This window comes from Ceratotherium simum, chromosome 1, assembly GCF_057802395.1.
Source record: "Ceratotherium simum simum isolate JZ-2026a chromosome 1, ASM5780239v1, whole genome shotgun sequence".
Lineage (NCBI taxonomy): Eukaryota > Metazoa > Chordata > Mammalia > Perissodactyla > Rhinocerotidae > Ceratotherium > Ceratotherium simum.
This window is the reverse complement of record NC_141900.1, coordinates 29,384,670-29,409,430: the sequence shown is the minus strand read 5'-3', so window position 1 is coordinate 29,409,430 and position 24,761 is coordinate 29,384,670. Positions and strand designations below refer to the sequence as shown.

The window sequence follows — 24,761 nt, the reverse complement described above, 5'->3', positions numbered from 1 at the left end:
GGTGTGCACTATAATTTTCAATATCAAACATTCTAACTAATAAACCAAATAAAAATGCTTAATTTATTCCAGATTATGTAATTATAATTGTTTGTTTGATAACAAAGTCTTGTTTATAGCCAGAAACTGACTTCTACCAGTGAAAGCAATTCATTTATAAATAATTCAAGTGTTCACTCTGGTAGGTTAGAAATAATGACCCAGAAGTCAGCTCAACATGTAATATAGAATGTCTCTATGGTCATTAGTTTGAAAGTAAGGGAGCCACCCAATATCTGGATACTTCTCTAAGGACTGCTCTGCCTTTATTTTCTGGTAGTTAACCAAACAGCCTTAAAGTTCAGCTGTTAAGAATTCTGAGTAATTAATTTAGATGCAAATATTTGGAAAAGTCAATTTTTTTTCTAAATAAAACAGAGACATTGTTAAACAGCAGTGCATATACAGATCAATTTACTTATATAAAAAGAATGAATGAAAAGCTATGGAGATTTGTGATACTATGACAATTAGAGTTTCAAATCACTTTGAAGTTCCCATTAACTTCTGTGTTTAACCATGATTAATTGCTAAACTTCATAGTACTTTCATCATGATATATGAGAGCATGACCACAGTCCTTCTGAGGACTTTGTTATTTGAAGTAACACTGAAAAGTGGGGACTATTAGATGATAAATACAGTGTAGTTGTTGGTGATCAAGTAAGTTACAGTGCTTTATAGGGGTTGCAAACCCAAATGCATACAGTGACCATGCAGGTGACATAAAAAGATAAAGAAACACAAAAGAATAGGGAGCAATGGAAAAGTAGAATTGTCCTATGAAAAGTCCTCAGTCCCATAAAAGGGCATTCAAATTCAAGATTTCAAAACCCTGTGTCAACTAAATAAAGCGTGTCTCTGGGCCAGACTCAGTCCCTGCACTGCCAATTTGAAGAGTTAGTTACATAATAGGATAGAGAGATCCTGGTTAGTTTTTTTTTTTTAATACATGAGCTGCATGATCATTGCATAAAATGCTAAAAACGAGAAAAACAATATAAATAGAAAAAATACCCAAAAAACATAAGGTAGAGACTTAACATTTTAATGGATTTCCTTCAAGTTTTTTCCATGCATCTTACATAGTTGTTGCATTATTGCGTCCACGATGATTTAACAGGTGTTGATTCTAGGTATTATAACATTTAACATAAACATCTATTGTAATATCTGCATCATAATCAATTATGTAGATATACCATAGTTTACCACCCACATCTTATTGGCATTTAAATTTTTTTCAGTATTCGAAATAACATGATGAACCTTTTCTTGCTTTAATTTTTCTCTTATTTTTTTCTTTGCACGTATTTCCAAAAGTAAAATAATCAAGTTAAAATGTATGGACATTTTTAGGAATCTTTCTAATTATCAAATTATTCTCTAAGATTTATATTCCCACCAAGAATTGACAGGATTGTCTCTTTCCTACAATACCTTTGCCAAAATAGTAATTTTTGAAATCTTTTCTAATTTGCTAAAAGAAAATCGTGTACGTCATATGATGTTGACAACACTTGAATGACAACACTTGAATGACAACGCTTTGCTAAGCAAAGCATGGTGTAAATAAAATGTTAATTCTTTTGGCCTCATTACTTCCCAGATGGTATCTATGAAAAAATCTTTAAACATAAAGAAACCATATGAAATACATTCAGATGCTTCTTATAGTACATATGCATCTTTCTATTGACATAGTTACATTTAGGTTGATAAAATTTCCTAGAGGTGTCTAATCATGGATGTGTCAAACAGATTTATAAAAAGAAGTGGTAAAAAGTAATAGCTGTACTTACATGATTTAAGATTAAAAAAACACTCTGATGCTTTATGAAATTATAAGATGGCAAATAACAACCATGTTTTGAACATAGAATTCTTAAAATGCACATGGAAAGAGTTGTTTCACTAGTTTATGTTTTGTGAACCATTGATTCACTCTTTGACTGGGCTTACTTTACCAGGTCTCACTGGCGCAAAACATTGTAGAGTAAATTGTTCATGTTCTGGAATTTCTCACTCTAGCCAATATAGAATTTTCCCTTTCCTTGTTATATACCTTGGGAGTTTAACAGGCACTCATGGTTGAATAATTATACCATGACAGGTTTGTGATATCTGCATAAACTCAAATTAAGCTCCTATTAAAAACGTAATCTGCATGAAGTAAGGACACATATGCTTTCTGTTTTCCTTGGTTTATACCATTAATTTTAATGATGACAAAAAGCAGATGAATCATATCACTGATGTTTGTTTGAGGAACCCAGATAAATTCAGGTCCCTTAAATTTAAAGGGCAAATCCTGTTTAATCCAGTTGTAAGGACTGTGTGTTGTTACTAGGAGGACGATGAATAAAGTGATAGTAACTTTTCACAAACTTGAAACAAGTAATTTCATATATTTTTCTGCAAATGAAGTTAGAAACATGTTAATTCCTTCTACTTGTCTTTACTCTATTAATAGTATAATGTGAGGACTATATCAAATACAGTGTTATCTGTCATGGTCAATTCAGTTAAGCTTAATTCAGGGCCTAACCTATGGATGAATTACAGGGAATGCAAAGTTGAGTTAAGAGATAGTATATATAACAACACTTCATGTATTATATGTATTCATAAAGTAACATGGTCGTGCAAAGCAAGTACAAAAAGGTTAGCTTTTTATAATCCCTCCGTTTGTTACTGGTTCTGGAAATTGGCTCTGCTATATACTAGCTGAGTGATTTTAAACAAGTCACTTTTTTCTCTTTGTTTGTTTCTTCATCTACAAAATTAGGATAATCACACCATGCATTTCAAGGGATATTGTGAGTATAAAAAAGTAAATACCTACAAAGCACTTAGGAGAATGTGCCTGGCTAATAGTTTCTTAACAGACACTAGCTATTATAATCATAGAAAATTAGTTATCAACATGCTATCATAGCAAAGATGTCATTAATAGTATATTTATGATAATTAAAATTATAATGAACTAAATTTCTATATGGTTTAAGTATGCTTAACTATGTTAATACACCTTGTATCTAATTTAATCCTTGAGGCAATTCTGTGGAGTATTTCCATTTCATAGATAGGAATATTGACACTTCAAAGACATTTTAAAAACTTGTTTTAGACATACAATCAATAATTGGCACAATGGGTCATAGAACCTAGATTTCATAATCCATAAACAATAATATTTTTACCGTATCTACCTTATAGTTTAAATAACAGGAAAATTCCGGGTCACAGAAAAGCCATATAGTCTCTGGAGACCAATTTCAGAGGTAAGATTTCTGATATACTAAAGCCATGCTTGAGGAAACAGTAGAGGTTGACAAAATCAGTGAGGCCAGGGGCCAACCATTCCTACTTAGATTCAGCCTGGAGATAAACTTAGTGAGAATGTTGTCTACCCTGATGATATTTCTTCTATTTTGAATCCTAAGAATTCCTCCAGAACAGAAATTATATTCAATAAAAAAAGTCTGCACAGATATAACTAGATATTGGTCATATACCATGAATATTAAACTGGACTACAATTTATATAACTGGAATATTTTTATTATTTAATTTAATAGGTAAAATGCATTTTTGTCAAAACAGTTATCATATAGTTGGCTTTGTACCTTTACTTGCTGAGGAAAATTTCCTTTCCAAAGTGTATATTTAAAAAAAAATAGTGGCAATTATTGAATAAGTATAATAATTGTAATTATTGACTAAATATTTTAGCATTAAATGACTAGGTTTTGGCTTTAAAACCAAATATTATAATGTACATATAATACTCAAAAGTATTAATTAATGTGAAAAGAAGGTATTATTAGTATACAGAGACCTAAAAATCTTTACAGGTATATGCCTTTTCCTTGAACTTATCTTTCATTGAGGTTCTTTTTTCAATTAAGAATCATTTACTTGAAGCAATGTTTTGTTTATTTTATTGTAGAGAAACACAGAATTCTAATATGATATGGCTGACGTCATAGTTAAATCTAAGACAAGACTTAATATATTATAATCAGGGCAGAAAATTATACTTTTTTATTCACATAGCATTACTTTTTAAATTTCTCAGCATTTGGTGACAGAGACCAAGGTTACATTTCTTTTGTATCTTCCTACAATGTATATTGTTAAATAACTCTTTCTGACAGACTAATTTTATGAAGTTTATTATTCATAATTGCTGTTATATTCTTTTGAAGAGCCAAGGACTCTTAATAGCTCTCAATTTTTAAATAATTATGGAAAATAAGGAGATTTCATACAGTCCAGGAAACCGAGTTTGAATGATTAGAATAGCAGAGGGATTGAGGCTGAAGTTCAATGGCTGAATTTATAAAAATAAATGAATTCCAAGTAATAATATGTAGAGAATGAAAAGGAAAATAGGTTTTAAAAATCTGGATATTCCCTGTATTATGTTTAAGGAGGGGACAAAGAACAGCAGAAGCAAATGTCCAAGCTCAGGCTGATAGGACGGTAGAATCACACCGTGTTAGAAATGGAAAGGTCTTTGTGGAATAACTAGTTTGGAAACTCTTACCATGATTACATAAAGTCAATAAATCCAAAAGATTGCTTATAACTCATATGAATGCTTAACTTCAGTTTTCTTAGGGAAAGAATCCATAGCTTTGCTAGAAAGGGGATATCAAAGGGGATTCTGTTGTAGCAGAAGAGACGTGAGCTACAAAGGAGCTAAATGAGTCAACCAAGTGACAACATACAACATACAGAATTCCTTTAAACTGCGTAATGTGTAACACGACCTACTTCTCTCTCCCCAGCCTATGGCAGTAGTTCTTTTCCCGCCACCGGGCTCAGATGTCTCTAAATCCTCCTACACATCACTGTCAGATTCATCATAATATGGCACCTCTTTGATGCTATTGTTCTCCCAACTAAAATTATCACTGTGTCACTGACACCTTCTGAATACAGACTAAAGTGCTTATTCTGGCACAAGAAACTTTCCACAGTTTGATTCCAAATTTATTTCTCAACCTTATCTCTTAATATATGCATATACTCTTCATTGTCTAAACTCAACCTTATGTTATTTATCAAATATGAATCATATTTGTATTTGAGGGAATTTTGTTTATGCCATTTCTTCTAGATAGAATAATCTGCCTCTCTGCTTTTCTTTGCCCTTTCTCTATGAGCTCCTCCGACCCTCTGCACCCACAGCCAATGCACACACATACACACGCATGCGTACTCATGGACACACTCATCTCTCACCAAAATACATCTTTCAAGGCATAAATCAAATAAAGCCTTTCTTCAAATGCTGAAACAGAAAATTATCTATCCCCATTTTGAATTCCTATGATTTCCAATTTCTACTATTTTAGGGTACATCTCATGTAATATTTATGGTAAACTCACTTTTTATAGAGTAGTTAAAAACATGGATTTGGAAAGAGACAGATCTGTTATTAAATTCTTACTCCATAACGTATTAGCTGTATGATTTTGAGTAGTATATGTAGAATGTCTCAGTTTCTCATCTGTAAAACTGGTTTAATTATAGTAGGGTTGTTTGAAGATTAAGTGAAATAATATACATGAAGTCTTAGAACATCATTAGCACTCAGTATGAGTTCAGTGTTAAGTGAAATAATTACCAAATACTTTATAACATTGTAATATCATGTGTATGTAATGTATTATTGTTATTTTTCTTACAACAATTTCTTTTGTAGTTTTTGGTATGCTCCTTGAGTTAAATAATTAAACCTATGACCTTCATATTCCAAACATAATTCTTACGTAGTCACAACTCAGTGTGTATGTACTGTATCAATATTTCTATTAGTGTTAGTGTTTCAAAAAACTTGTATAAATTAGAAAGTTTCTAAAATAAATATAAAGATGAAAATACCAATAGGAAATTATATATTTTTTAAGTAGAAAATTGCATTTTGCAAGCCCAAACAGCTTCTCCAGTTTGCTTTTCTACTTTCCTACAACCCAGAGCTATTTGGAGTAATTTCTATCAAGTAAAAAAAATGGTCAGGTAAAACAGTTATACTGGAATGATGGGATACACAGGAGAGATATTACATTGATCAGAAAGATTTTTGAAGTTCTGCAAAGGAATATTCTGATAACTTTACCGCTCAATGAAGATGGCTCTATTGAGAGGGGTAATATTTATTAATAAGCTTAATATTAATAATAAATGAAGAATTACAAGGCCCAATGAAAATTAAAGAGGAACAGGGATGTAAAAATGAAAGGACTGTAAGGTTATACTCTTTGTCATTAGGTTTTATTTTTTATCTTTTTTAGTAAGAGTAAACTCATGTTTGAAGTGTATAACAAGTATCAATAATACAGTAATAGTAACACATATAACACAAAACAGTTAAAGAATATCACATTTCCTAAAACTCACTTTAAAACTTGGTTTAATATTTGAGTTTTGTAGTCTGACCTCTACTGCACAGTTGTGTTCGTATCTATGTCGTATCCTTAAATTATTAGCTCCTAGAGACCAGGGCTATGTCCTTTCTATTCCTTGGATATAGTTTTTCTATAGAGCCTCTTCTACTCAATCGCATAGTCACTCATTTATTCACTCATTCTTTCATTGAGCTTAATTCAGTGCAAAGTTCTGTCTTAGTATTTGAAAGAAATATAGTGAATAAGATTTTTCCTTGGCCTCAAAATAATTTTATAGTAAAAAAAGAATACATGCATCATTGAATATCAAGGTTGAAGGTAAAAAAGAGAGTATGAATAGATTGCTATGCAAGTTCCGGGGAGAAAACATTTTTTCTGCTGGGGAGAATCAGTGACATTTAGTGGACTAAGTATCTTGACCTACAGTTTAAATAATGGGTAAAATTTGTACCTGAATAGATTAGGAAAAAGTGATTCAAATGGAAGAATGATGTATAGGAAAATATAGGGCATGTATTTGTTCATCTGTACTGCTGTTAAATGTTATTTAGTGTAAACCCTGGTTAATAAAAATCAAAAACTAAATTAGTGTTTTTAGTATAATTTCTTCTTGTAAATTTCCTGTCCCCTTTCTACTGTGATTTAGTCCAAGTTTTCTCTCCCTGGAGGCCCTCTAATTTCTGATTCTACTCTTTGCTGCTAAGGGAATAGGATTTAGGATCTAGAACTGTGTTGTCCAATAGAACTTCTGTGACAGTGGAAATGTTTGCATCTACATAGTATTGTATTCACAAGCCTCATGTGACTATCGAGCACTTGAAATATAGCTAGTGTAACTGAGGAATGGAATTTTTAATTTTAATTAATTAGATAGCCACATGTGGCTCATGGCTATAGTATTGCACAGCATAGATCTAGAGTCACCTTTTTAGCAAAAGTAAATTCCGGATGAATTTGATCCACAAAAGGATCTCCTTTGGGCAAAATACAGTATGCCACAATATTTCCTGTGAGATCCTATTACATCCCTTCTTTGCTGAAGCCAGTAGTTTTACCCAGTATAAGCATTGCCTGTGTACTATTATTAATTAGGATATGCACAAAGGAAATTAATAAATTAGACTTCTGGGAAGTGACTTTTTAGTTTGCTCTTAAAAGAAAGGAAGTTCACCCTGGGGTTGAGGGCTGAGGGTGGGTGGGGGGAGGAGGAAGATGTTTCAGGCAAAAATGAAAAAAAGCATGATGTGACCAGGGAATATTTAATAATTCAGTATAACTGGCAAACAAGATGTCTTTTGTGAAGAGCAGGAGAGGAAAAAGAGCAATTTGAAAAAAATATAATAATATATGTTTTTAAATGCTGTGCTGTCCAGGTATTGGTTTTGATGTAATTTTATATAGTTTCCCACTCAAAATGGTCATTCTATCACATATATGTAATATTTTCTTTTCGTTTTTTTAGGCAAACATCATTTATGTTTTAATCATTAGATAAAACACCTAAAATTGCAACTTTGTTACATAAATTTATTACTTGGACAAGATTGAGATTTAGGAAATTTATTGCCATGATGTCACCAATGGTTTATAATTTATAAGACTTTGGATTAGACATTAGCACAGTTATTATTTCCTCTAATGCCTTACCTCACCACAGTCTAATAACAGTCAGGAAATCCAAAAGACAAAGGGGAAAGAGTGGTCTTGAGAGCTAAAAATAGCTGTTGAAAACTGATGCAATCATGTAATAAAATATGGCACAATAACTTATATGATATGCTCATTGTATCTGCTAAAGCAATTAGAATCCATGCAGCTAGATTTTTGTTCATCTATTACTAAAAATGAAAACCATTCCAGCCCAAATAAGACATATAAGCTATGCAGTTTAATTGTATACACTGGTCTTAGGATTTTTGGTCTTATTACTTGCATATGTGATCTATTTGATGCTCTTTAAAACAGAAAATCATTGAGTAGCAATCAGATTTCAAAAGGCTTTCTGAGTACAGCTGGACGGTTGTCTGTGTGATATGTTACATATGACAACATAGAATGTTAATATACAATTATATTAACACCGAGTTCTTTTACAGTGTGTTAATATATTCACACATCTAATAATAGATCACACTCACAATATAACAGAAACAGCAATATTGGTCTCTCTTTATATCAATCACGTTAAATTTATCAGATATATTAAAAGGGTAGTCTTTCTTAATTGATAATTTTTACATGTATTGTATTTAGATAATTTTCAGGAAAGCTTTTGACCTAGACACTGGTCTAGCTGGCTATAGGAAAGAACAATTTTCAGTGCATTTTGGGAGTCCAAAGCATTTGTATATATTTTAAACACTTGTCCTAATTTCCACTGATGGAAATATAGCCAAGCATTTCCACTATGACATGAGAGATATGGATCAGTGTAGGAAAGAATAATTTTATTGTGGCAACTAAAAACAATGGAAAAGGAAATTAACGACTATTTTTAGAGGGCATACTAAGTATTGTTTTATATACATTATTAAAATAAATATTCACATCAACCCTATGTGATTTTTGTATCCTCCTTTTACAGATGAAGAATCTGAGTTTCAGAAGGGTTTAGGGATTGCCTGAGGTCCATAGTTAATAAAAGGCAGAGCCAGGGGTAATACCCAGTTCTACTGATCTATGACATCCTTCGACCCCACTACTATGTGTAATGGGTATGAATTTTACACCACAAATATTTATTTGTGAGAAATTTACTTCCCTATTCAGAAACCAAATTATATTTATTCCAAGCCCCCATCTCACTTGGCTAGAAAGGAAATTCAACGTTTTACCTTTCAGTAGAATCATATAAGAATGTAGAAGAATTACATGGTGATACCCAAAAACTTGGGTAAGAGTTACATTTAATGGAAAAAAGGAGGAAAGGAAAAGGAAGCCAGCTTTGAACACAATACCTGACACCATGATGAAGGATAGTTTTTCATCTTCTCTTGAACCATAACTGACATGCTTAACCTCTCTTCCTATGAAGTCTAATTCTTCACCTTGTAAATCAAATATTAAATACGAGATTGGAAGTACTTTTCATCTGCCTTGGCATTGTCTTATTAACTTGGACACATGATCCCAGACATCAAGTGTCTCCTACTTTAAGGGATAGTTCCTCTATCTTTGTCAGTATTGTAAAATGTCTTATGAGGACAAGAAACTTATAGTAGTGTTTATAACTATTTTCAACCACACCACCACTTCTCTCTGCTGCTTCCTCTAACCTGTGAAAATTAATCACATATACAAATGTTAGTCTTTTCTATGATTTGTGGCAGTAGAGTGTATATCTTTTACTGAGCATATTTCTTTTGGATTATTTCATAGTTTTCATCAAAATACATATAAATATTTCTTAAGAGGTTCTTCTATGCTTTTTCTTAGCATATGTCACTAAGTTTCATATTATAATTTTAATATTCAAGTGCCTATGATAAATCTGTATTTGTAAATGAGTTTGTAACTTGGTGACTTATATAACTGTCATTAAGTAATATTTCTTTCCAATTATGCCAGGAAAGTTTACAATAATAGTAACAACTTGTGTTAAATTTTTCATATTCTTTTGTTATAGTGGTAATATGAGCAGTATTAATAAAATAAAAGTAAATTGTGTTTGCTTTTTATTTTGCTGCTTTAAAAATGCTTTATTTCAGTTCTTTAACCCTCACAGTAACATGTGAGGTTAAATATCCTTATTGGCATTGACTTTTACGGACCTGAGGCTCAAATATTAATTGGCTACCAAAGAACCAGAGCGAATAATTGGCCCAGCTGGGCCTGACCCCTGACTTACTGCCCTTTCCACTACAGCCTAGCACAATTCTGAGAAACCCCATAAATTATTGCATAGTGTAAATTTTAGAAGTCAGCTAAAGAGCCATCATTCCAAGGGATAGCTAATTGCCAAATACAGAATCAATACAAGGCAAGAATAGAATTGGTAATTCTCACTCACAGTAATAAAAATAGAGAACACTTTTGGTTTGCTTCCTTTTTCACTCTTTCTCCCTAACTCAAATGAGTTTTAAGAATCATAATTTGAAACTCTGCCATTAGCTCCATCAGAAATATTAAATGTTAAATAAAGTGATCCTTATTGGCCATAAAATGAACAACATTTACTATTCTAAGAAGATAGAAAATACTTTTATGTGAACAGTAGAAAAATTGCCAAAAAAGCTGTTTTATTTCAGTCAGTGGACAAGTCAGTGTGCTACTGGAAACAGCATACATATTCTGATCTAATTAATTCCCAGAGCATATGGTTCTGAAAAGAGTGCTCAGAAATACCCCCCAATTTGCTCCACTGTCACATAGAAATTTCAGTAGCTAGACACATTCCAAGGACTGGGTCTCAAGCATGGTTAGTTACCCACTTATTAGGGCTTTTGTTGCAGTGCTTTCTACCCTGGGACTTGTGCATATTTCTATACGTAATCAAATGTTCACCTCAGTTTCTGGGTACTTGAGCCTTAACTGAGCAGACTTCCCTGTAATAAAAATGTGTCATCTCTGTGCTTGTTGTTTTAATGACACTACCTCTGGGCACACCTCCCCTAACATACAGTTTGATATTTCACACTTAGAGAAATTGATAATGATAGTTTCAAGTACTCCTACCTTCCAATGTGAGTAATTTAAAAATGCTTGAGAAGCTTGTAAGCAGCAAAGTTGTAGGAATGACAGACCAGGGGGAAGTGACAGCTATGGCTCTTTAGCATTTCCTTTTGGGAAGCACATACAGAAAAGTAAGATAGTGTATCTTATTCTAGAAATCTAATATAGTGGATTGCTTTTTTTTTCTCTATGTGAGGGGAAAAAAGTCATTTTATTTAAATTTAAAATTCTTTCCTTCAAGAGACATTAGGGTACCTCTTGGCATATTTATGTGATAAAATGCTCACTCTACTCTTATCACGACATGGCTTGTTCTTTTAGAGTTCATTTATGCATTATTACTTGCAACATGCTAAATGCTACTGAAGATCACCGAGCTAAGTAGATATTTGGCTAGTAATAGCTAGGTTTTATCTACTTAAGTTATTTTACCATCTGTAAAGTTTATACAAATTATAATACCCCTTGATGGTAGACGTGAATACTCAACCTCTGTCTGATTAACTGGCGTGTTAAAATACTTCTTGTTATAAATAAATTCAATCTTTCTTTTTCTTTTCTACAGGACAACATTTTTAAGCTGGAAGACTTACATTTTGAAAATGGCCGTGGGAAGAGTCCATATGACCCTAAACTGTTGACGGCATCTCTTTTAATAGGTACGTAGTCAACAATCAAACAGTAAATTTTCTATAGATAATAACCAGATTGCGTGTTCCTTTTTTATATACCAAGATTTTTCGTTATTGATGAGCTATTTTAGGAGGATTTCAGTTGGGTATGTTCAAATATTTTGAAAATGAAGAAGAAACACTAAATGCTGCTTTGATTATTGCTCTATGGACTCTATGATTCTTTTTAATTGAAATAGTTTAATAGTATCTTTAAAATTGCCTGGGGCCGGCCCGGTGGCGCAAGCGGTTAAGTGCGCGCACTCTGCTGTGGCGGCCCAGGGTTCACTGGTTCGGATCCCGGGCGCACACCGACGCACCGCTTGGCAAGCCATGCTGTGGCGGCATCCCATATAAAGTGGAGGAAGATGGGCACGGATGTTAGCCCAGGGCCAGTCTTCCTCAGCAAAAAAAGAGGAGGATTGGCAGATGTTAGTACAGGGCGGATCTCTTCACAAAAAATAAAAAATAAAAAAATAAATAAAATGAAAAAATAAAATAAAATTGCCTGCTCATTCACTATATATCCCCACTAGAACTTCACAATTTTTATTTTGTAAGAGTTTTGGTTTTTATTTCATGAAAGAGACATTTCAAGGGGGAATTTTGACATATCAGAAGAAAAGAATGAGATTCAGTCTATCTCGTTAGTTGTAGTTCCAAGATTTGTCACACTCTCAACATCTGGACAACTTAATCAGCACAGTCAGTCTAAATGGTGGTACAATTGGCAGGGGCCCTGTTGTGTTACCTTAAGTTGATGAAGTCCTTCTGTATTCATCTTTTTTGACTTTGTTTTCTTTTTTTTTTAATCTAACAATATATTTTATGTTTTTCCTCTATCCTTTTCTCTGACCGTCTTCCTTTCTAGTTTTCTTCTTTCGTCTTTTCCTTCAACATTGCAGATGGGTGGTGAATGTTTAGTCATAGTTCAAAAGGATAGAAGAAGAAGATAGAAGTAGACGGAAGGAGAAAACTTTAGTCTGTATTGAAAGATAAAGAATTCTTTCTACATTCTTTAACTACTTCTGGACTGGAGTTAAATAAACACACAAACAAAATGTGATACATCATTAAACAATTTTTCTTTTTCTTTTTTTAACTTCTGAGCATACCAGCAACCTAAAACACAAAAGATTTTGAATCATTAGCCTGTTCCTGAATATGTGTTTAATATAATTCTGTAGAAATTAGGTAACTTTTTATTTCCTTTTTTTTGTTTTCTTTTCTATAAAATATAGAAAGTAATTATTGATAACACAATAAAAATAGTCGTGAAATTTTCAAGTGTAAAATTTCTAATTGAATTTTGAATAATAAATCTAGATTTTTTAATAGTAAATTTAGGTTATTATTTGATGTGTCATAAGTTCATGAAGTTTTGCCAGTCTTTTTCTTTTTAAAAATAACTTTTGTCCTACTCAACAAAATAAAACTCTAGTCTTATTGACTACAACATTAACTAGGAAGGTATATTTTTTCCAGTATTCTCTAGTGTTTACTTTATTACTATGTTTCACTGATCCCTTTTCTATTAAGAATAAAACCATTATAGCATGAATTATCTCCTCTATTGCTTTTCAAATGCAGACAGTTTTAGTCCATTTGATCCATTTATGGAGCATTTTAACAAAACTTTAAGACCTGAAGGAATGCAGTAAGTGTACCACACTTATAATTTTCCTATTCGCAGATGGCCTAGTGATTACATGTGGATGGCTTCCTTAAGTGCACACACAGAAATTTGAAAGTTGTCTTAAACAAAGGGGAGGAGGCCTACCTTGTTCAAACTTGCAGCCTATACTTATTTAAATTGCACACTAAAAAATGGATTGATATTCCTCAAAAAGCAATGTGTAAAATTGTGCCTAAAGCAGCTTTAATTTGTGGTATGTTTCTCAGTAGGGATTTGCTTGATTATTTATTTTAATATTCCTTTGAGAAAGGATGATGACAAGTAAGTATTACATAGTTCATATGGTATGCAACCACACAAAGTCCACAAAGAATATGAAACTCCAAATTTTTTAGAACTTCTTTGAAAAAGCTGTATAAGTTTGTGAAAAGGAAAAGAGAATGAAGGAAATTCTGTGAGTCAAGGAGAGGTTGTATGGCTAAAAAGAACAGTAGGCATTTCAGAGAAGCAGCTTTTAAATGGAAGTCCAAACCTCACCTATTCAATAAGGTCAAATAATTGAGCAACTTGCAGAGGTATTTGGTGTTTATTGACGAGATTATTCGACCAACGTAAATTAATTTCTGAATCAGTTGAATAGCAAGATACAGAAACACGATACAGAAAAATACAGGCCATGCTAGACCTGGTAAAATACCGCAAAATATCCTCAACACCATTTTAATTCAAGAGCTGTGACTTCTTTTATTGAGGTTATTTGCTTCTTTTGTAACTATGCTATAAATTCTTCCTCTCACAGTATATTTAATTCCCCTCCTTGGGTTTTTCTTGGCCTTTTCTCTTGTGCTCCTTTAAAAAGAGTGCATACTAATTTAATGGAGTTTTTTAACATAAATATTTTCTACAACACTTACCAAACTTTTACATACAAGGGTGACAACTGTCTCTGAAATATACAGATTGTACATTGTATATTAGAGAATGGCTGTTGGGAAAGCCTGTCTACCGAAAAGATTTTGAATTTAGTCTCCTTACTTCAGCACATAAGAGAAGTTTTCAAGGTGCTTCTGGACTGCTTCCTTCCCCAATGCTGGCTTAAACCACCTGTAAACTGGCTAGACTGATCTTGACAGCAGGCACTTTCTATACCATCAATCCCTCTATTAAGCAGTTTCAACAGTAGTAAGCTTTAAAACCAGATGACAGCTTAAAAAAATTAGTTTATGAAATCTTTGAAGGTTTAGTATAACCTCTTTCCAAAATGCCATGGATTTTTAAGCTGATAACCATAGAAAATATGGATTCTCTCCTGGGTAATGCATTGCTACTGAATTAAGTCTCCAAATCCTATAACATGTTCTAAGTTTTTCAAATCACCTTAGTAAAGTTAATTTTTCAAATCTCCTTTTAATAAAAAATCATTTTGTCAATGTGAAATTGCTCCAATATTTATTTTTAGTGTTTATTATTTTAGCCACCTGTAAATATTTTTATGACTTTGTTTAAAAATTCTTTATTAAAAATAGCGGGGGCAGGCCCGGTGGCGCAAGCGGTTAAGTTCACTGGTTCGGATCCTGGGCGCACACCGACGCGCTGCTTGGCAAGCCATGCTGGGGGGCGTCCCATATAAAGTGGAGGAAAATGGGCACGGATGTTAGCCCAGGGCTAGTCTTCCTCAGCAAAAAAAAAAAAAAAAAAAGGAGGAGGATTGGCAGATGTTAGCACAGGGCTGATCTCCTCACAAAAAAAAAAAAAAATAGCAGTTGCTCCTCTGATCAGCATAAATGCCAAGTGTGAAAACAACACAAGAATAAAACCCAGGATTTTCCTAACTAATTAAAGATCATCTCACATTTTCATGACGTGGAAGGAATAGTCAACTTGAAAGCAGTTTTATTTCCTCATCGAAGTCTTCTCCAAGCATTTCAGTGCTAATAATTTAAAAATATTCCATCACTAAGAGATATTATTGAGGTATATTTAAAATGTCTGGATTTCTAGCTAAGGTTTATTTCCCCAAGCTAGAATTCTGTCTTGCCTCAGGAAAGAATATAATTTGACATTAGAATATGCTCTCACTTGGTTTTAGAGCAAACGAGGTACTCCCTAAATTAGGTAACTGTAATTGAGAAAATTATGTGAACTTCTCTGAGCCTCAATTTCTTTGTATATAAAATGGCAGGGCCATGCAAATTCCGCTAGTTTCTTGTGAGAATTAAATGAGACAGTGTAATAGCATACTACATTTGGGTGCTTACATATTCCTGGAATACACGTGGAAGTAGAAACCAAAAAACTGGTAAGAGTGGTTGGCTGTAGGGAGGCTCAGAGACACATTTGGTGCCTTATAAATTTTATATTTTTAATTTTGTATCATGTGCACATATTAACTACTCAAAAAATATTTGTTTCAAAAGGACAACATAAGTAATAAAGCCAGAATATTATGTTTTTTGGTATAGAGACGGAGCTCAATAAATGTAAAAATGTAAAATTATTCCCACACTCTTCCACTCTCAAGAAATGGATTTCATTCATGCTGTGTGTGTGTGTGTGTGTGAGAAAGAGAGAGAGAGAGAGGAGAGAGATAAATTTCTTTTTTTTCTTCTGTTTTTAATTACTCTTCTACTCTGTGAAGTGGAATTTACTTAAGGTGTTAACAACATAATGGCTTGGTCTTCAGGTTTGTTTGATTTTTGCTCACATCCATGTCACACTTGACACCTGTGTTAGTAATGCTGTGATTTCATCAGGAAATGTTTTTTTCACCCTCTTTCTCCTCACCACACCCTTCTTAGGAATTATAATCCAATACATTACCTGATCTAAGCCACATTTTTACTTCGTTTTAAGCTGTGAACAGAAAGTCCAGAGTCCATATGAACTTTTGTTTTTAACATGCTTCTCAGGTAACTGCTGTGGTGGAAATGCAGTTCACTAAACTTTGTGTTCATCTCAGTAAAGAATGCTTTCTGTAGAGACAGTTAAGAAAGCTTATAGTTAAGAAAGAATGGCAGTGTACTCAAATAGCAACTTTTATATTTAACAATTTCTAGATTGTTAGCTACATCTGTCAGCACTAATTTATCTTAGTCTGATGTATTATTTTTGAGACAGCAAACTGCCTATGTGGTATTTTTTTAGAGAGAAACTTAAAAGCTTTGTTGGACAGAGTATCCGAAACCACTTTTTGATATATGTAACAATTTCTTGAGTATATTATTCTACTATCAATTTAATAAAGTTGGACAAATGTCATATTTTCTTTCACTAGTAGCTTGGTATATATGGAAACCCAAAAGTATGTATCTTAACCATAATGCTATTTGAATCATTGTAGGATAACATTTACCTAATATACTAATTTCAGATTTTCAAGAAGACTTATATTTAGGGTCAGAAAACTAGAAAATTAACACTGTGCCCAAAAATCAACGTGTAATTTGATAACTTCATAAATGACCTAGAAACTACAAAAGAAGTTTGACAAGTAGTCTTTTTTGTTAAACATATTTGTTCTCCAAAAATAAGCCAATTGAAGTATAGTAAATTTCTTATACTCAGATATCATTAGATCATTTCAGTTAGCCACAGAATGTAATAAGTCTTTAATACATGGTGGAAATGCACAAGTATATATATAAGAAATATACTCTGAGTTGATATTATATATCTGCTTAATGAGAATACAAGAATAGAATATTCTACCGCCTGTACATTTGCGTCAAATAACAAATATGTGATATAATACCTGGAGCAGTCAACCCTGATAAGAATCTTATAGACTTCTCAGCAGAAAATCTGGTCTAAGGCCTGGTGTAAAGGAACGCTTACTGATATTGAGCATTGACAGTATGAGAGTGTACCCTTCATGGCCACCTAGTCATCTGGTGGCTTCCAGCTCACAGAAATCACGTCGACTCTTGCTAAAAATAATATTTGGGTGGGAGGTAATTTCCTATGCTTGGAGGCAACTGGTGCCTAAACTGCAACCTTCCTTTGGTTTCTAAGTCAATTCCTTAATTTAATTCTGTTTTCAGTAATAGATTGAGTGAATGGCTCTTCCACTGAAGAACTCTTCTGCTTTCTCTGAATGACCGCCCTTTCTCTGAATGACTAGGCAGTCTAGTCCTTCTGCCTTTGCCTTTATTTATATTGATTTTTGCCTTCCTCATGTGAAAGTGGGTAAAAAAATAAATTGTAAAACAATTAAACAAATGAATAAGAGAACAAATACCTATCTATATCCAAATAGCAGTTTCTTTTGTTGTTGTTTGTATTATTTCAGCTCTCTGCTGAATAAGGTTTATGTATAATGACAACCATAAGTGTGGATTTTACACTAAAGCAAGCTAAAAGAAAAAAAAAATATTAATTAATGACATTCTTTACTTTTCTATTTCTGATCATACTTTCTATTGGGCATAGTCTTGTCTGACTACACTCTGATAGGAAATTGTTCCATTTCCACCTTTTGGTTGTTCTATTATCACCTTTCCTGATTTTCGTCACCTAATGTGGTTGAGAGAGCAATGAGGTTCAACTAATAATTTAATGCTTTCAATTTTTCAAGGTAAAGAAGACACAAGGCATTCTGTGACAGGTGTTCCAACATGAAAAATATTTGGAATTGACATGAACATTTTAGGCTGCTTTCACAACACATTTTTAACGAACACCCTCTTATTCACCCAGATCAAGAAAAATAATTCACCTGAAGTTTAAAAATTCATCACATCTGTTTATCAATTATATCTGTAAAAAGATAAAATATCAACCTTAAGAAAAATGTTATAGTTATTGAATATAGGTTAAAATTAAGGAGACAATAGGCATTTAAATATTTCAAAATACCTTTGAAACTTATAGATAGCTTATTCATAATGTTTTTGTGCTTTTAGAAAAGGGTTATTTTGTTACCTTGTGGGCAGATAAAATGTTGCTGCAGCATATTATCATGAGAGTAAGTCAGATTTGAACTTGATATTTAATTAAGCGAGGAGAACACAAGATGCTTTTTTTTTTTGTGAGATCAGCCCTGTGCTAACATCTACCAATCCTCCTCTTTTTTTTTTTTTTTTTTGCTGAGGAAGACTGGCCCTGGGCTAACATCCATGCCCATCTTCCTCCACTTTATATGTAACACCGCCACAGCCTGGCCTGCCAAGCAGTGCATCAGTGCGTGCCCGGGATCTGAACCGGCAAACCCCGGGCTGCTGCAGTGGAGTGCACGCACTTAACTGCTTGAGCCACTGGGCCAGCCCCACAAGATGCTTTTGAATCCCAAAGATATTATACTATGACAATTTAGGATGTCATATGAGTACCATTCATTTAGCTGGTAATTTGTACTTAATATATTGTCAAACCATCATTTTTATTCGTCTCAATTCACAACAATCCAAAATAAATGATCAATTTTTTAAAACTTAGTCTCTAAGATAAGACATCTTTCTATTAATGTTTAAAGTCATAACTTGTAGCTGCTCAGTGATTCTCTCTGTGTAGCTATTCTCCACTGCTTTGGAGACTCTCCAAAGCCTGGTGCATTCAAACATATCAGAGAACCACAGGTTCTACTGAAGGAATTGACTTTGGTTGCACCACTGAGAATGTCTGTTTTCATTACAAAGCTATTATTCACACATGAGAACTGAGGGTGTGAACAAAGAATATCACATAAAGAATCAAATTAATAAGACTTTCCCAAAGGCATTTATAACTGAAGATGCACAGAAAATTTTTGATTCATCTAATAAATATCAAAGTCCTTTGGAAATGATAGTGTTATACAAATGTTTAAGTTATAATTTATCTGTGCCTACTTTATTTTCTGAATATTTTTCAAATCAATGAATTCAGAAACATTAACTTATCTAAATGATCAACAAGATAATGTTAAGTTTTACTGTTATTTTGGTAGATTATTTAGAGAAAATTTTGTATTTTTTTGTTTTGTTTTGCTGATAATTCACTGTACGTAAGCAGGCAGTAATATGTTTTCTGGATGAAATAATATGGGGTATTTTCTGTTTAAAGGACAGAAAATGTAATTTTTATAAACTTCAGTTTATTGAAAGGTGGTATGGTTTAGTGTAAGAGGCTTGGGATTAAACAGGCCTGGGTTTGAACTTTCACCTTGACTTGCGTAGTCATTAGCTGAGCAACCTTGGGTTTCTTGAACTGTAAAATAGGAATAACATTTACGTCATGGGCTTGTTGACAGAACTAAATGAGATAATTTGAAAATGTCAAGCCAGTGCCTGACTGCCCGGCAAACACAGAATGGTATTCAGTAAATATTAACTTCTCTTTCTCCTTCGTTTTTTCTTGTCCTTTCTAGTCTAATCTTCTGAATATGATTCCTGCATTGTTAAACTCTGACCTAGAGTTAATTCGGTTTAAATAGGAATGAGTCAAAGCACAACAGAATCTTGAGCTGTAGTGATCATGACCTGTGTTTGTCAAAATTTTCTTGTCTTCAGACACATTTCTGTTATATCTGAGACTATGTGATGACGTGTTTTTGGACTGTATGATGGCTTATATCAAGTTAGACGCTTCTTCCACCTGATATATTAAAAAATAAAAAACAAGAAAAAAAAATTTGGCAAGGAAAATATTAGTCCTTTCTAAATTATAGTAAAATTTCATTAATTCGTATCCCACTAAAGAGGAAGTACATTAGAAATTTAATTTCCATTAAAATAAAAAGCTATAAGCTAGATTTTATGATACCTTACTCTAATAAATAAGGATATTAAATCATAGTAGCTTTACACATACAAAAGCATACGTGTGATAAATATAATTTGCATTTTGCACTTTAAGTTTGTCTCTGGTCATAATAGAAAAGAATAAAATTTCCTGTTTTAGTAATGTCCGCTGAATCATATTTTACTCAGTTTTTCTAAGTTAGTGCTAAATGGGTAGTCAGATGCCTAATCAGTGAACGATCATTTAATAAAATACTCCCTTCAACAAAGACAGGATAAAAATAAGTAGCTTTGAATAATGATGCAGAGAGCATCTCTTTTCTTTTTAGCATGGTCTTAACATGAAACTTGTATTTTGTTTCTTTAGTTTTTCTTGCCTTAATTGAATTAAAGTATGTGTATGTGGTTTTATTTTGTCATAACGCAGATGGAGAATTATACTCTGGAACGGCAGCTGATTTTATGGGACGAGACTTTGCTATCTTCCGAACTCTTGGGCACCACCACCCAATCAGGACGGAGCAGCACGATTCCAGGTGGCTTAATGGTAGGTGGTGCGTGCAAGAATGTAGGCACGTAACACGTATATCTGTAGTAATTCAAGGGAGAGCTTTCCTTGTACAGTACAAACAGTATGACTTGAGATTTCGTATGCAGTTAAACTCGTGGTGGTGACTTCATGACTGTGGCTGTGAGAAAGTGGGGCAAAAAGAGAAAAGAGAGATTAAAAATTCAGGAAAATATAGCTTTGTGCCAAAATTGAAGTTTCTCAGTAGTTAAGTAAGGAAAGAAACAGTTCTGGGCTGGAGCTACGGAAGGGAGGCAGTGGAAAAAGATAAGATGAGTTACCAGTCTTGTCTTACAGGGACACCACAACAAATCTCATGGTGTAGTTTTTTTTTCCTCCACACCTCTTATAATGCCTTGAGAGCACCATATAAATTATTGAATGTTTTAAAAAAATTGCGGTGCTAATAACGACATTACAGTGAAAGTGTTTTCAAAATTTCAAAGAACTTTTATATCATTTCATTTGATTCTCCTTTAATCTTGCTAAAATCCTCTCTCCCGTTTTCTAGGTGAGGAAATTAAGGCTAATTTTTTATCTAAGGTTATATCTAACCCATTTGTAGAAGATTTAGAACAAGAAGCCACTTTCCTGAACTTCAGGCACTGGCTTTACTACTTGATCAAGTAGATACATTTTTACTCTCTTTCTCTTTTTAGTATATAAGTAAATTTAGTATAGGAGAAAATGTACAAAATTTATATACTTAAAATAAATACTATTTTCACTCAGATTTTGAACCAAATAATCGTTATATATTTGTCTATATAGTTTTATTTATTTTTTTGCACGAGTTAAGTATATTTATTTATTTATTTTTATTGCCGTAACATTGGTTTATAACATTGTATAAATTTCAGGTGTACATCATTATACTTCTATTTCTGCATAGATTACATCATATTCACCACCCAAATACTAATTACAATCCATCACCACACACATATGCCTAATCATCCCTTTCTTATTCACTTACGCGTTCATCAAAGATTTTTATAATGGTTCCCGCAATATTATCATGGTTATTTTTTATTATTAAATAATTATCTCTACTTATATATACCTTCAATATTATGAAATAAAGCTGCTCTGTTACTAATTTCTCGTCCATGAACTGTTTCCTGGTTTCACTTGCCTCATTAATAAGGATGAAGCTCATGGTTTATAGTCCATCTGTGTTCTCAGTAAGATGCTTGTTTACCTCACTCTTTGAACTTCTACCACATTTATTTTTTCTGCCCTTCTTGGGGAACCCAAAATTCATTTCATCACCTCTGTCTTTCATTTGTTTGTTAGAGGAGAGTCACAATTCTGCCACTTGAACCTCGCTGAAACTTCAGGAGACCATGAGTTGTGTGTGACAATCTCTGTTCTAATATATCCCATACTTTAAAGTGGCTATGCAAAACATAAAATAGACCTCAAAGTACCTCAATCAGCATCTCTACTCTCCTGCAGCAACATTTCTGATCGTCCTATTATTTTTCATGCATTAGTAAGAATGGTGTGCCTCTTACCTTCCACATTTGACCCTTCTGCCCTTGCTCTTAATCGCATTGATGTTTTATTTGTAAATTTACCCAATTTACATTTCTTTTCTGTCTTTATCTCTTCTTCACCACTGATTTCTTTCTCTGATCTGAAAGATTGCTCGTCTATCCTATCCAAACTGTTCCTTTAATCATGGCATGCCATGAAGTCCCTATATGTCTAAGTCCACAGCCTGGTTAGGAATGCATTTCCTCAACATTTTCACCACCTTTAGCCACTTTCAGTCCGCCTTTGATCTTATGAAACTGCTCCTCCAAAGGTCACTGATGACTTACTATACCTTTTTTTCAACCCCCATTTAGACAATCTCTCCTGTAGTATTTATCACTGTTAACTAGCCTATTCTCTTTAAAAGGGTCACTTCTCTTACCTTCTCTTATTTCCTGCTCTCCCAAGTTTCCAATAAGTTTGACATCACTTCTCTATTGTTGTTCTCTTAAAAGCAGATGATGCCTAAGATTTGTGATTTGAGTACAAACACTGTGGCAATCAAAAAGGATTGGACGTATAGTCAAATATCCACCCCTGGGGGTAGAGGAGGTATAGTGGTACCTGGGCGACCATCTGAGAAAGTAGAGGCCTCCCCAAGGAAAAGAAAAGATGCTGAGATCATAAGAAGGCTGTCTGTGTAAAATTATAAAAGAGCCAAACTCCAAAATCCCAGAGGACCATTTTGGAATATCCACTGTCAATTATTAAACCTGGGCTTTGTATAGAGTCAAAATTAGTAGGAAAAAACCTCTTTCAGCATTGCTATCTGATCTATTCTCAAACTGATAATTTATGTAGGAGGGAAAATGTTTATTTTTTGTTCAACAAGCAGGAGACTTTGATCTACTAACAACTATGAAGGGCATACAGGCTTTCCACTGTCTATGAGAAAGAAAATGTCGTTAGAAGATGGAATAACATAAAGGAGAGTATAGTATCCGTTTCATTTTTATGGCCTTGGAGGAAAAAAGTCATCAAGTTAAAGCTGCTTTTGTGCTGCACACTCACATGTTGACAGCTGAGTCTGAAGAATTTACACTGTGGGAAAACAGTCATTGTCCACAGCTCTGTACTTCATCTCTGCAAATGTGTAGTTCATTTGAGAATTCAGTTATCAGTCTCTCAGCACTAAATGTGAGAACTGATTTTACCAAATTAGCACAAAGGTTACATTTGACAGGGTGCAGAAACCAGAACTGCTGCAAGATTGGGGATGCAGACACATTTGAGATAGAAGCAAGGGACTGTGAGAATCACAAGCCTCATGAAATTAAATACCATTCCAGAATAAAACTGGAAACAATGTTTACACATTCATGCATAAAATACATGAGTGTGGAGGCATCAGCATAGACTACACAATCATTTGTGCTGTCAGAAGTAATAAATTACCTTGCAAGGTACTTTTTGAAAGGTCTTCAAGACTGTTAAAATTAATCTTGGCGTAGGACTTTACTTTTCTCAAATCAGTTCAAACCAATTCAATTATTTTAGAAGAATCAGTTGGTCTATTTTAGATGACTTGTAACTTTTGTTCCTGCTTAAGAAAAATAAAACAGTTGTCTAGAATTGGATCTTGAATTACCTTGTGTTTTTAATGGAATTTCACTATTTTCATAATTGCTCACTAAAATTTACATTGTTTATAATAGTATCAATAAAGGTTTAAATTCAGTTTCATTTTAACAGAAAAAATTAGGAATGAGTAACACTGTTAGGTAAAAAAACATAAGAGAGATGGAAGCCATTGATTTTTTTTTTTTTTGTGAGGAAGATCATCCCTGAGCTAACATCCTTGCTAATCCTCCTCTTTTTGCTGAGGAAGACCGGCTCTGAGCTAACATCTATTGCCAATCCTCCTCCTTTTTTTTTTTCCCAAAGCCCCAGTAGATAGTTGTATGTCATAGTTGCACATCCTTCTAGTTGCTGTATGTAGGACGTGGCCTCAGTGTGGCCGGAGAAGCGGTGCGTTGGTGCACACCCGGGATCTGAACCCCGGGCTGCCAGTAGCGGAGCACGCGCGCTTAACCGCTAAGCCACAGGGCCAGCCCTATAGAGGTTCTTATAACAATGAATTGAAGAAGACAGAGATAAGGGAATAAAATCAAGGACAGACATTCTTTTTATTTTATTTTATTTATTGTTTGTTTTTTTTTGTGAGGAAGATCAGCCCTGAGCTAACATCCGTGCTAATCCTCCTCTTTTTGCTGAGGAAGACCGGCTCTGAGCTAACATCTATTGCCAATCTTCCTCCTTTTTTTTTTTCCCCAAAGCCCCAGTAGATAGCTGTATGTCATAGTTGCACATCCTTCTAGTGAAGCTATTGCTTTTTTACATAAATGCTTTTTAAAAATCATCATTTACACTAGCCCATAGTTTACGGTTGTTAGAACAATTTTTGATTTCAGACAATGTACTGGTATGTGTTTGACATGACGTGCCCAAATTCACTATGTTTTTTTCTTGTGCTTCATAAATTCTCTCAATGTTATATTGTT

At 33.5% G+C, this 24,761-nt stretch overlaps 1 protein-coding gene across 2 annotated transcripts in view; it reads left to right on the top strand.

Moving 5' to 3' along the window:
• Positions 1-24,761, top strand: part of SEMA3A (semaphorin 3A) — a 223,502-nt gene that overhangs the window by 121,368 nt on the left and 77,373 nt on the right. For both annotated transcript variants that reach the window (XM_004431297.3, XM_087445785.1), the window contains exons 5-6: positions 11,696-11,789; positions 20,581-20,700. In XM_004431297.3, coding sequence (XP_004431354.1) covers positions 11,696-11,789; positions 20,581-20,700 — 214 coding nt within the window. The remainder of the gene's footprint in view (positions 1-11,695; positions 11,790-20,580; positions 20,701-24,761) is intronic.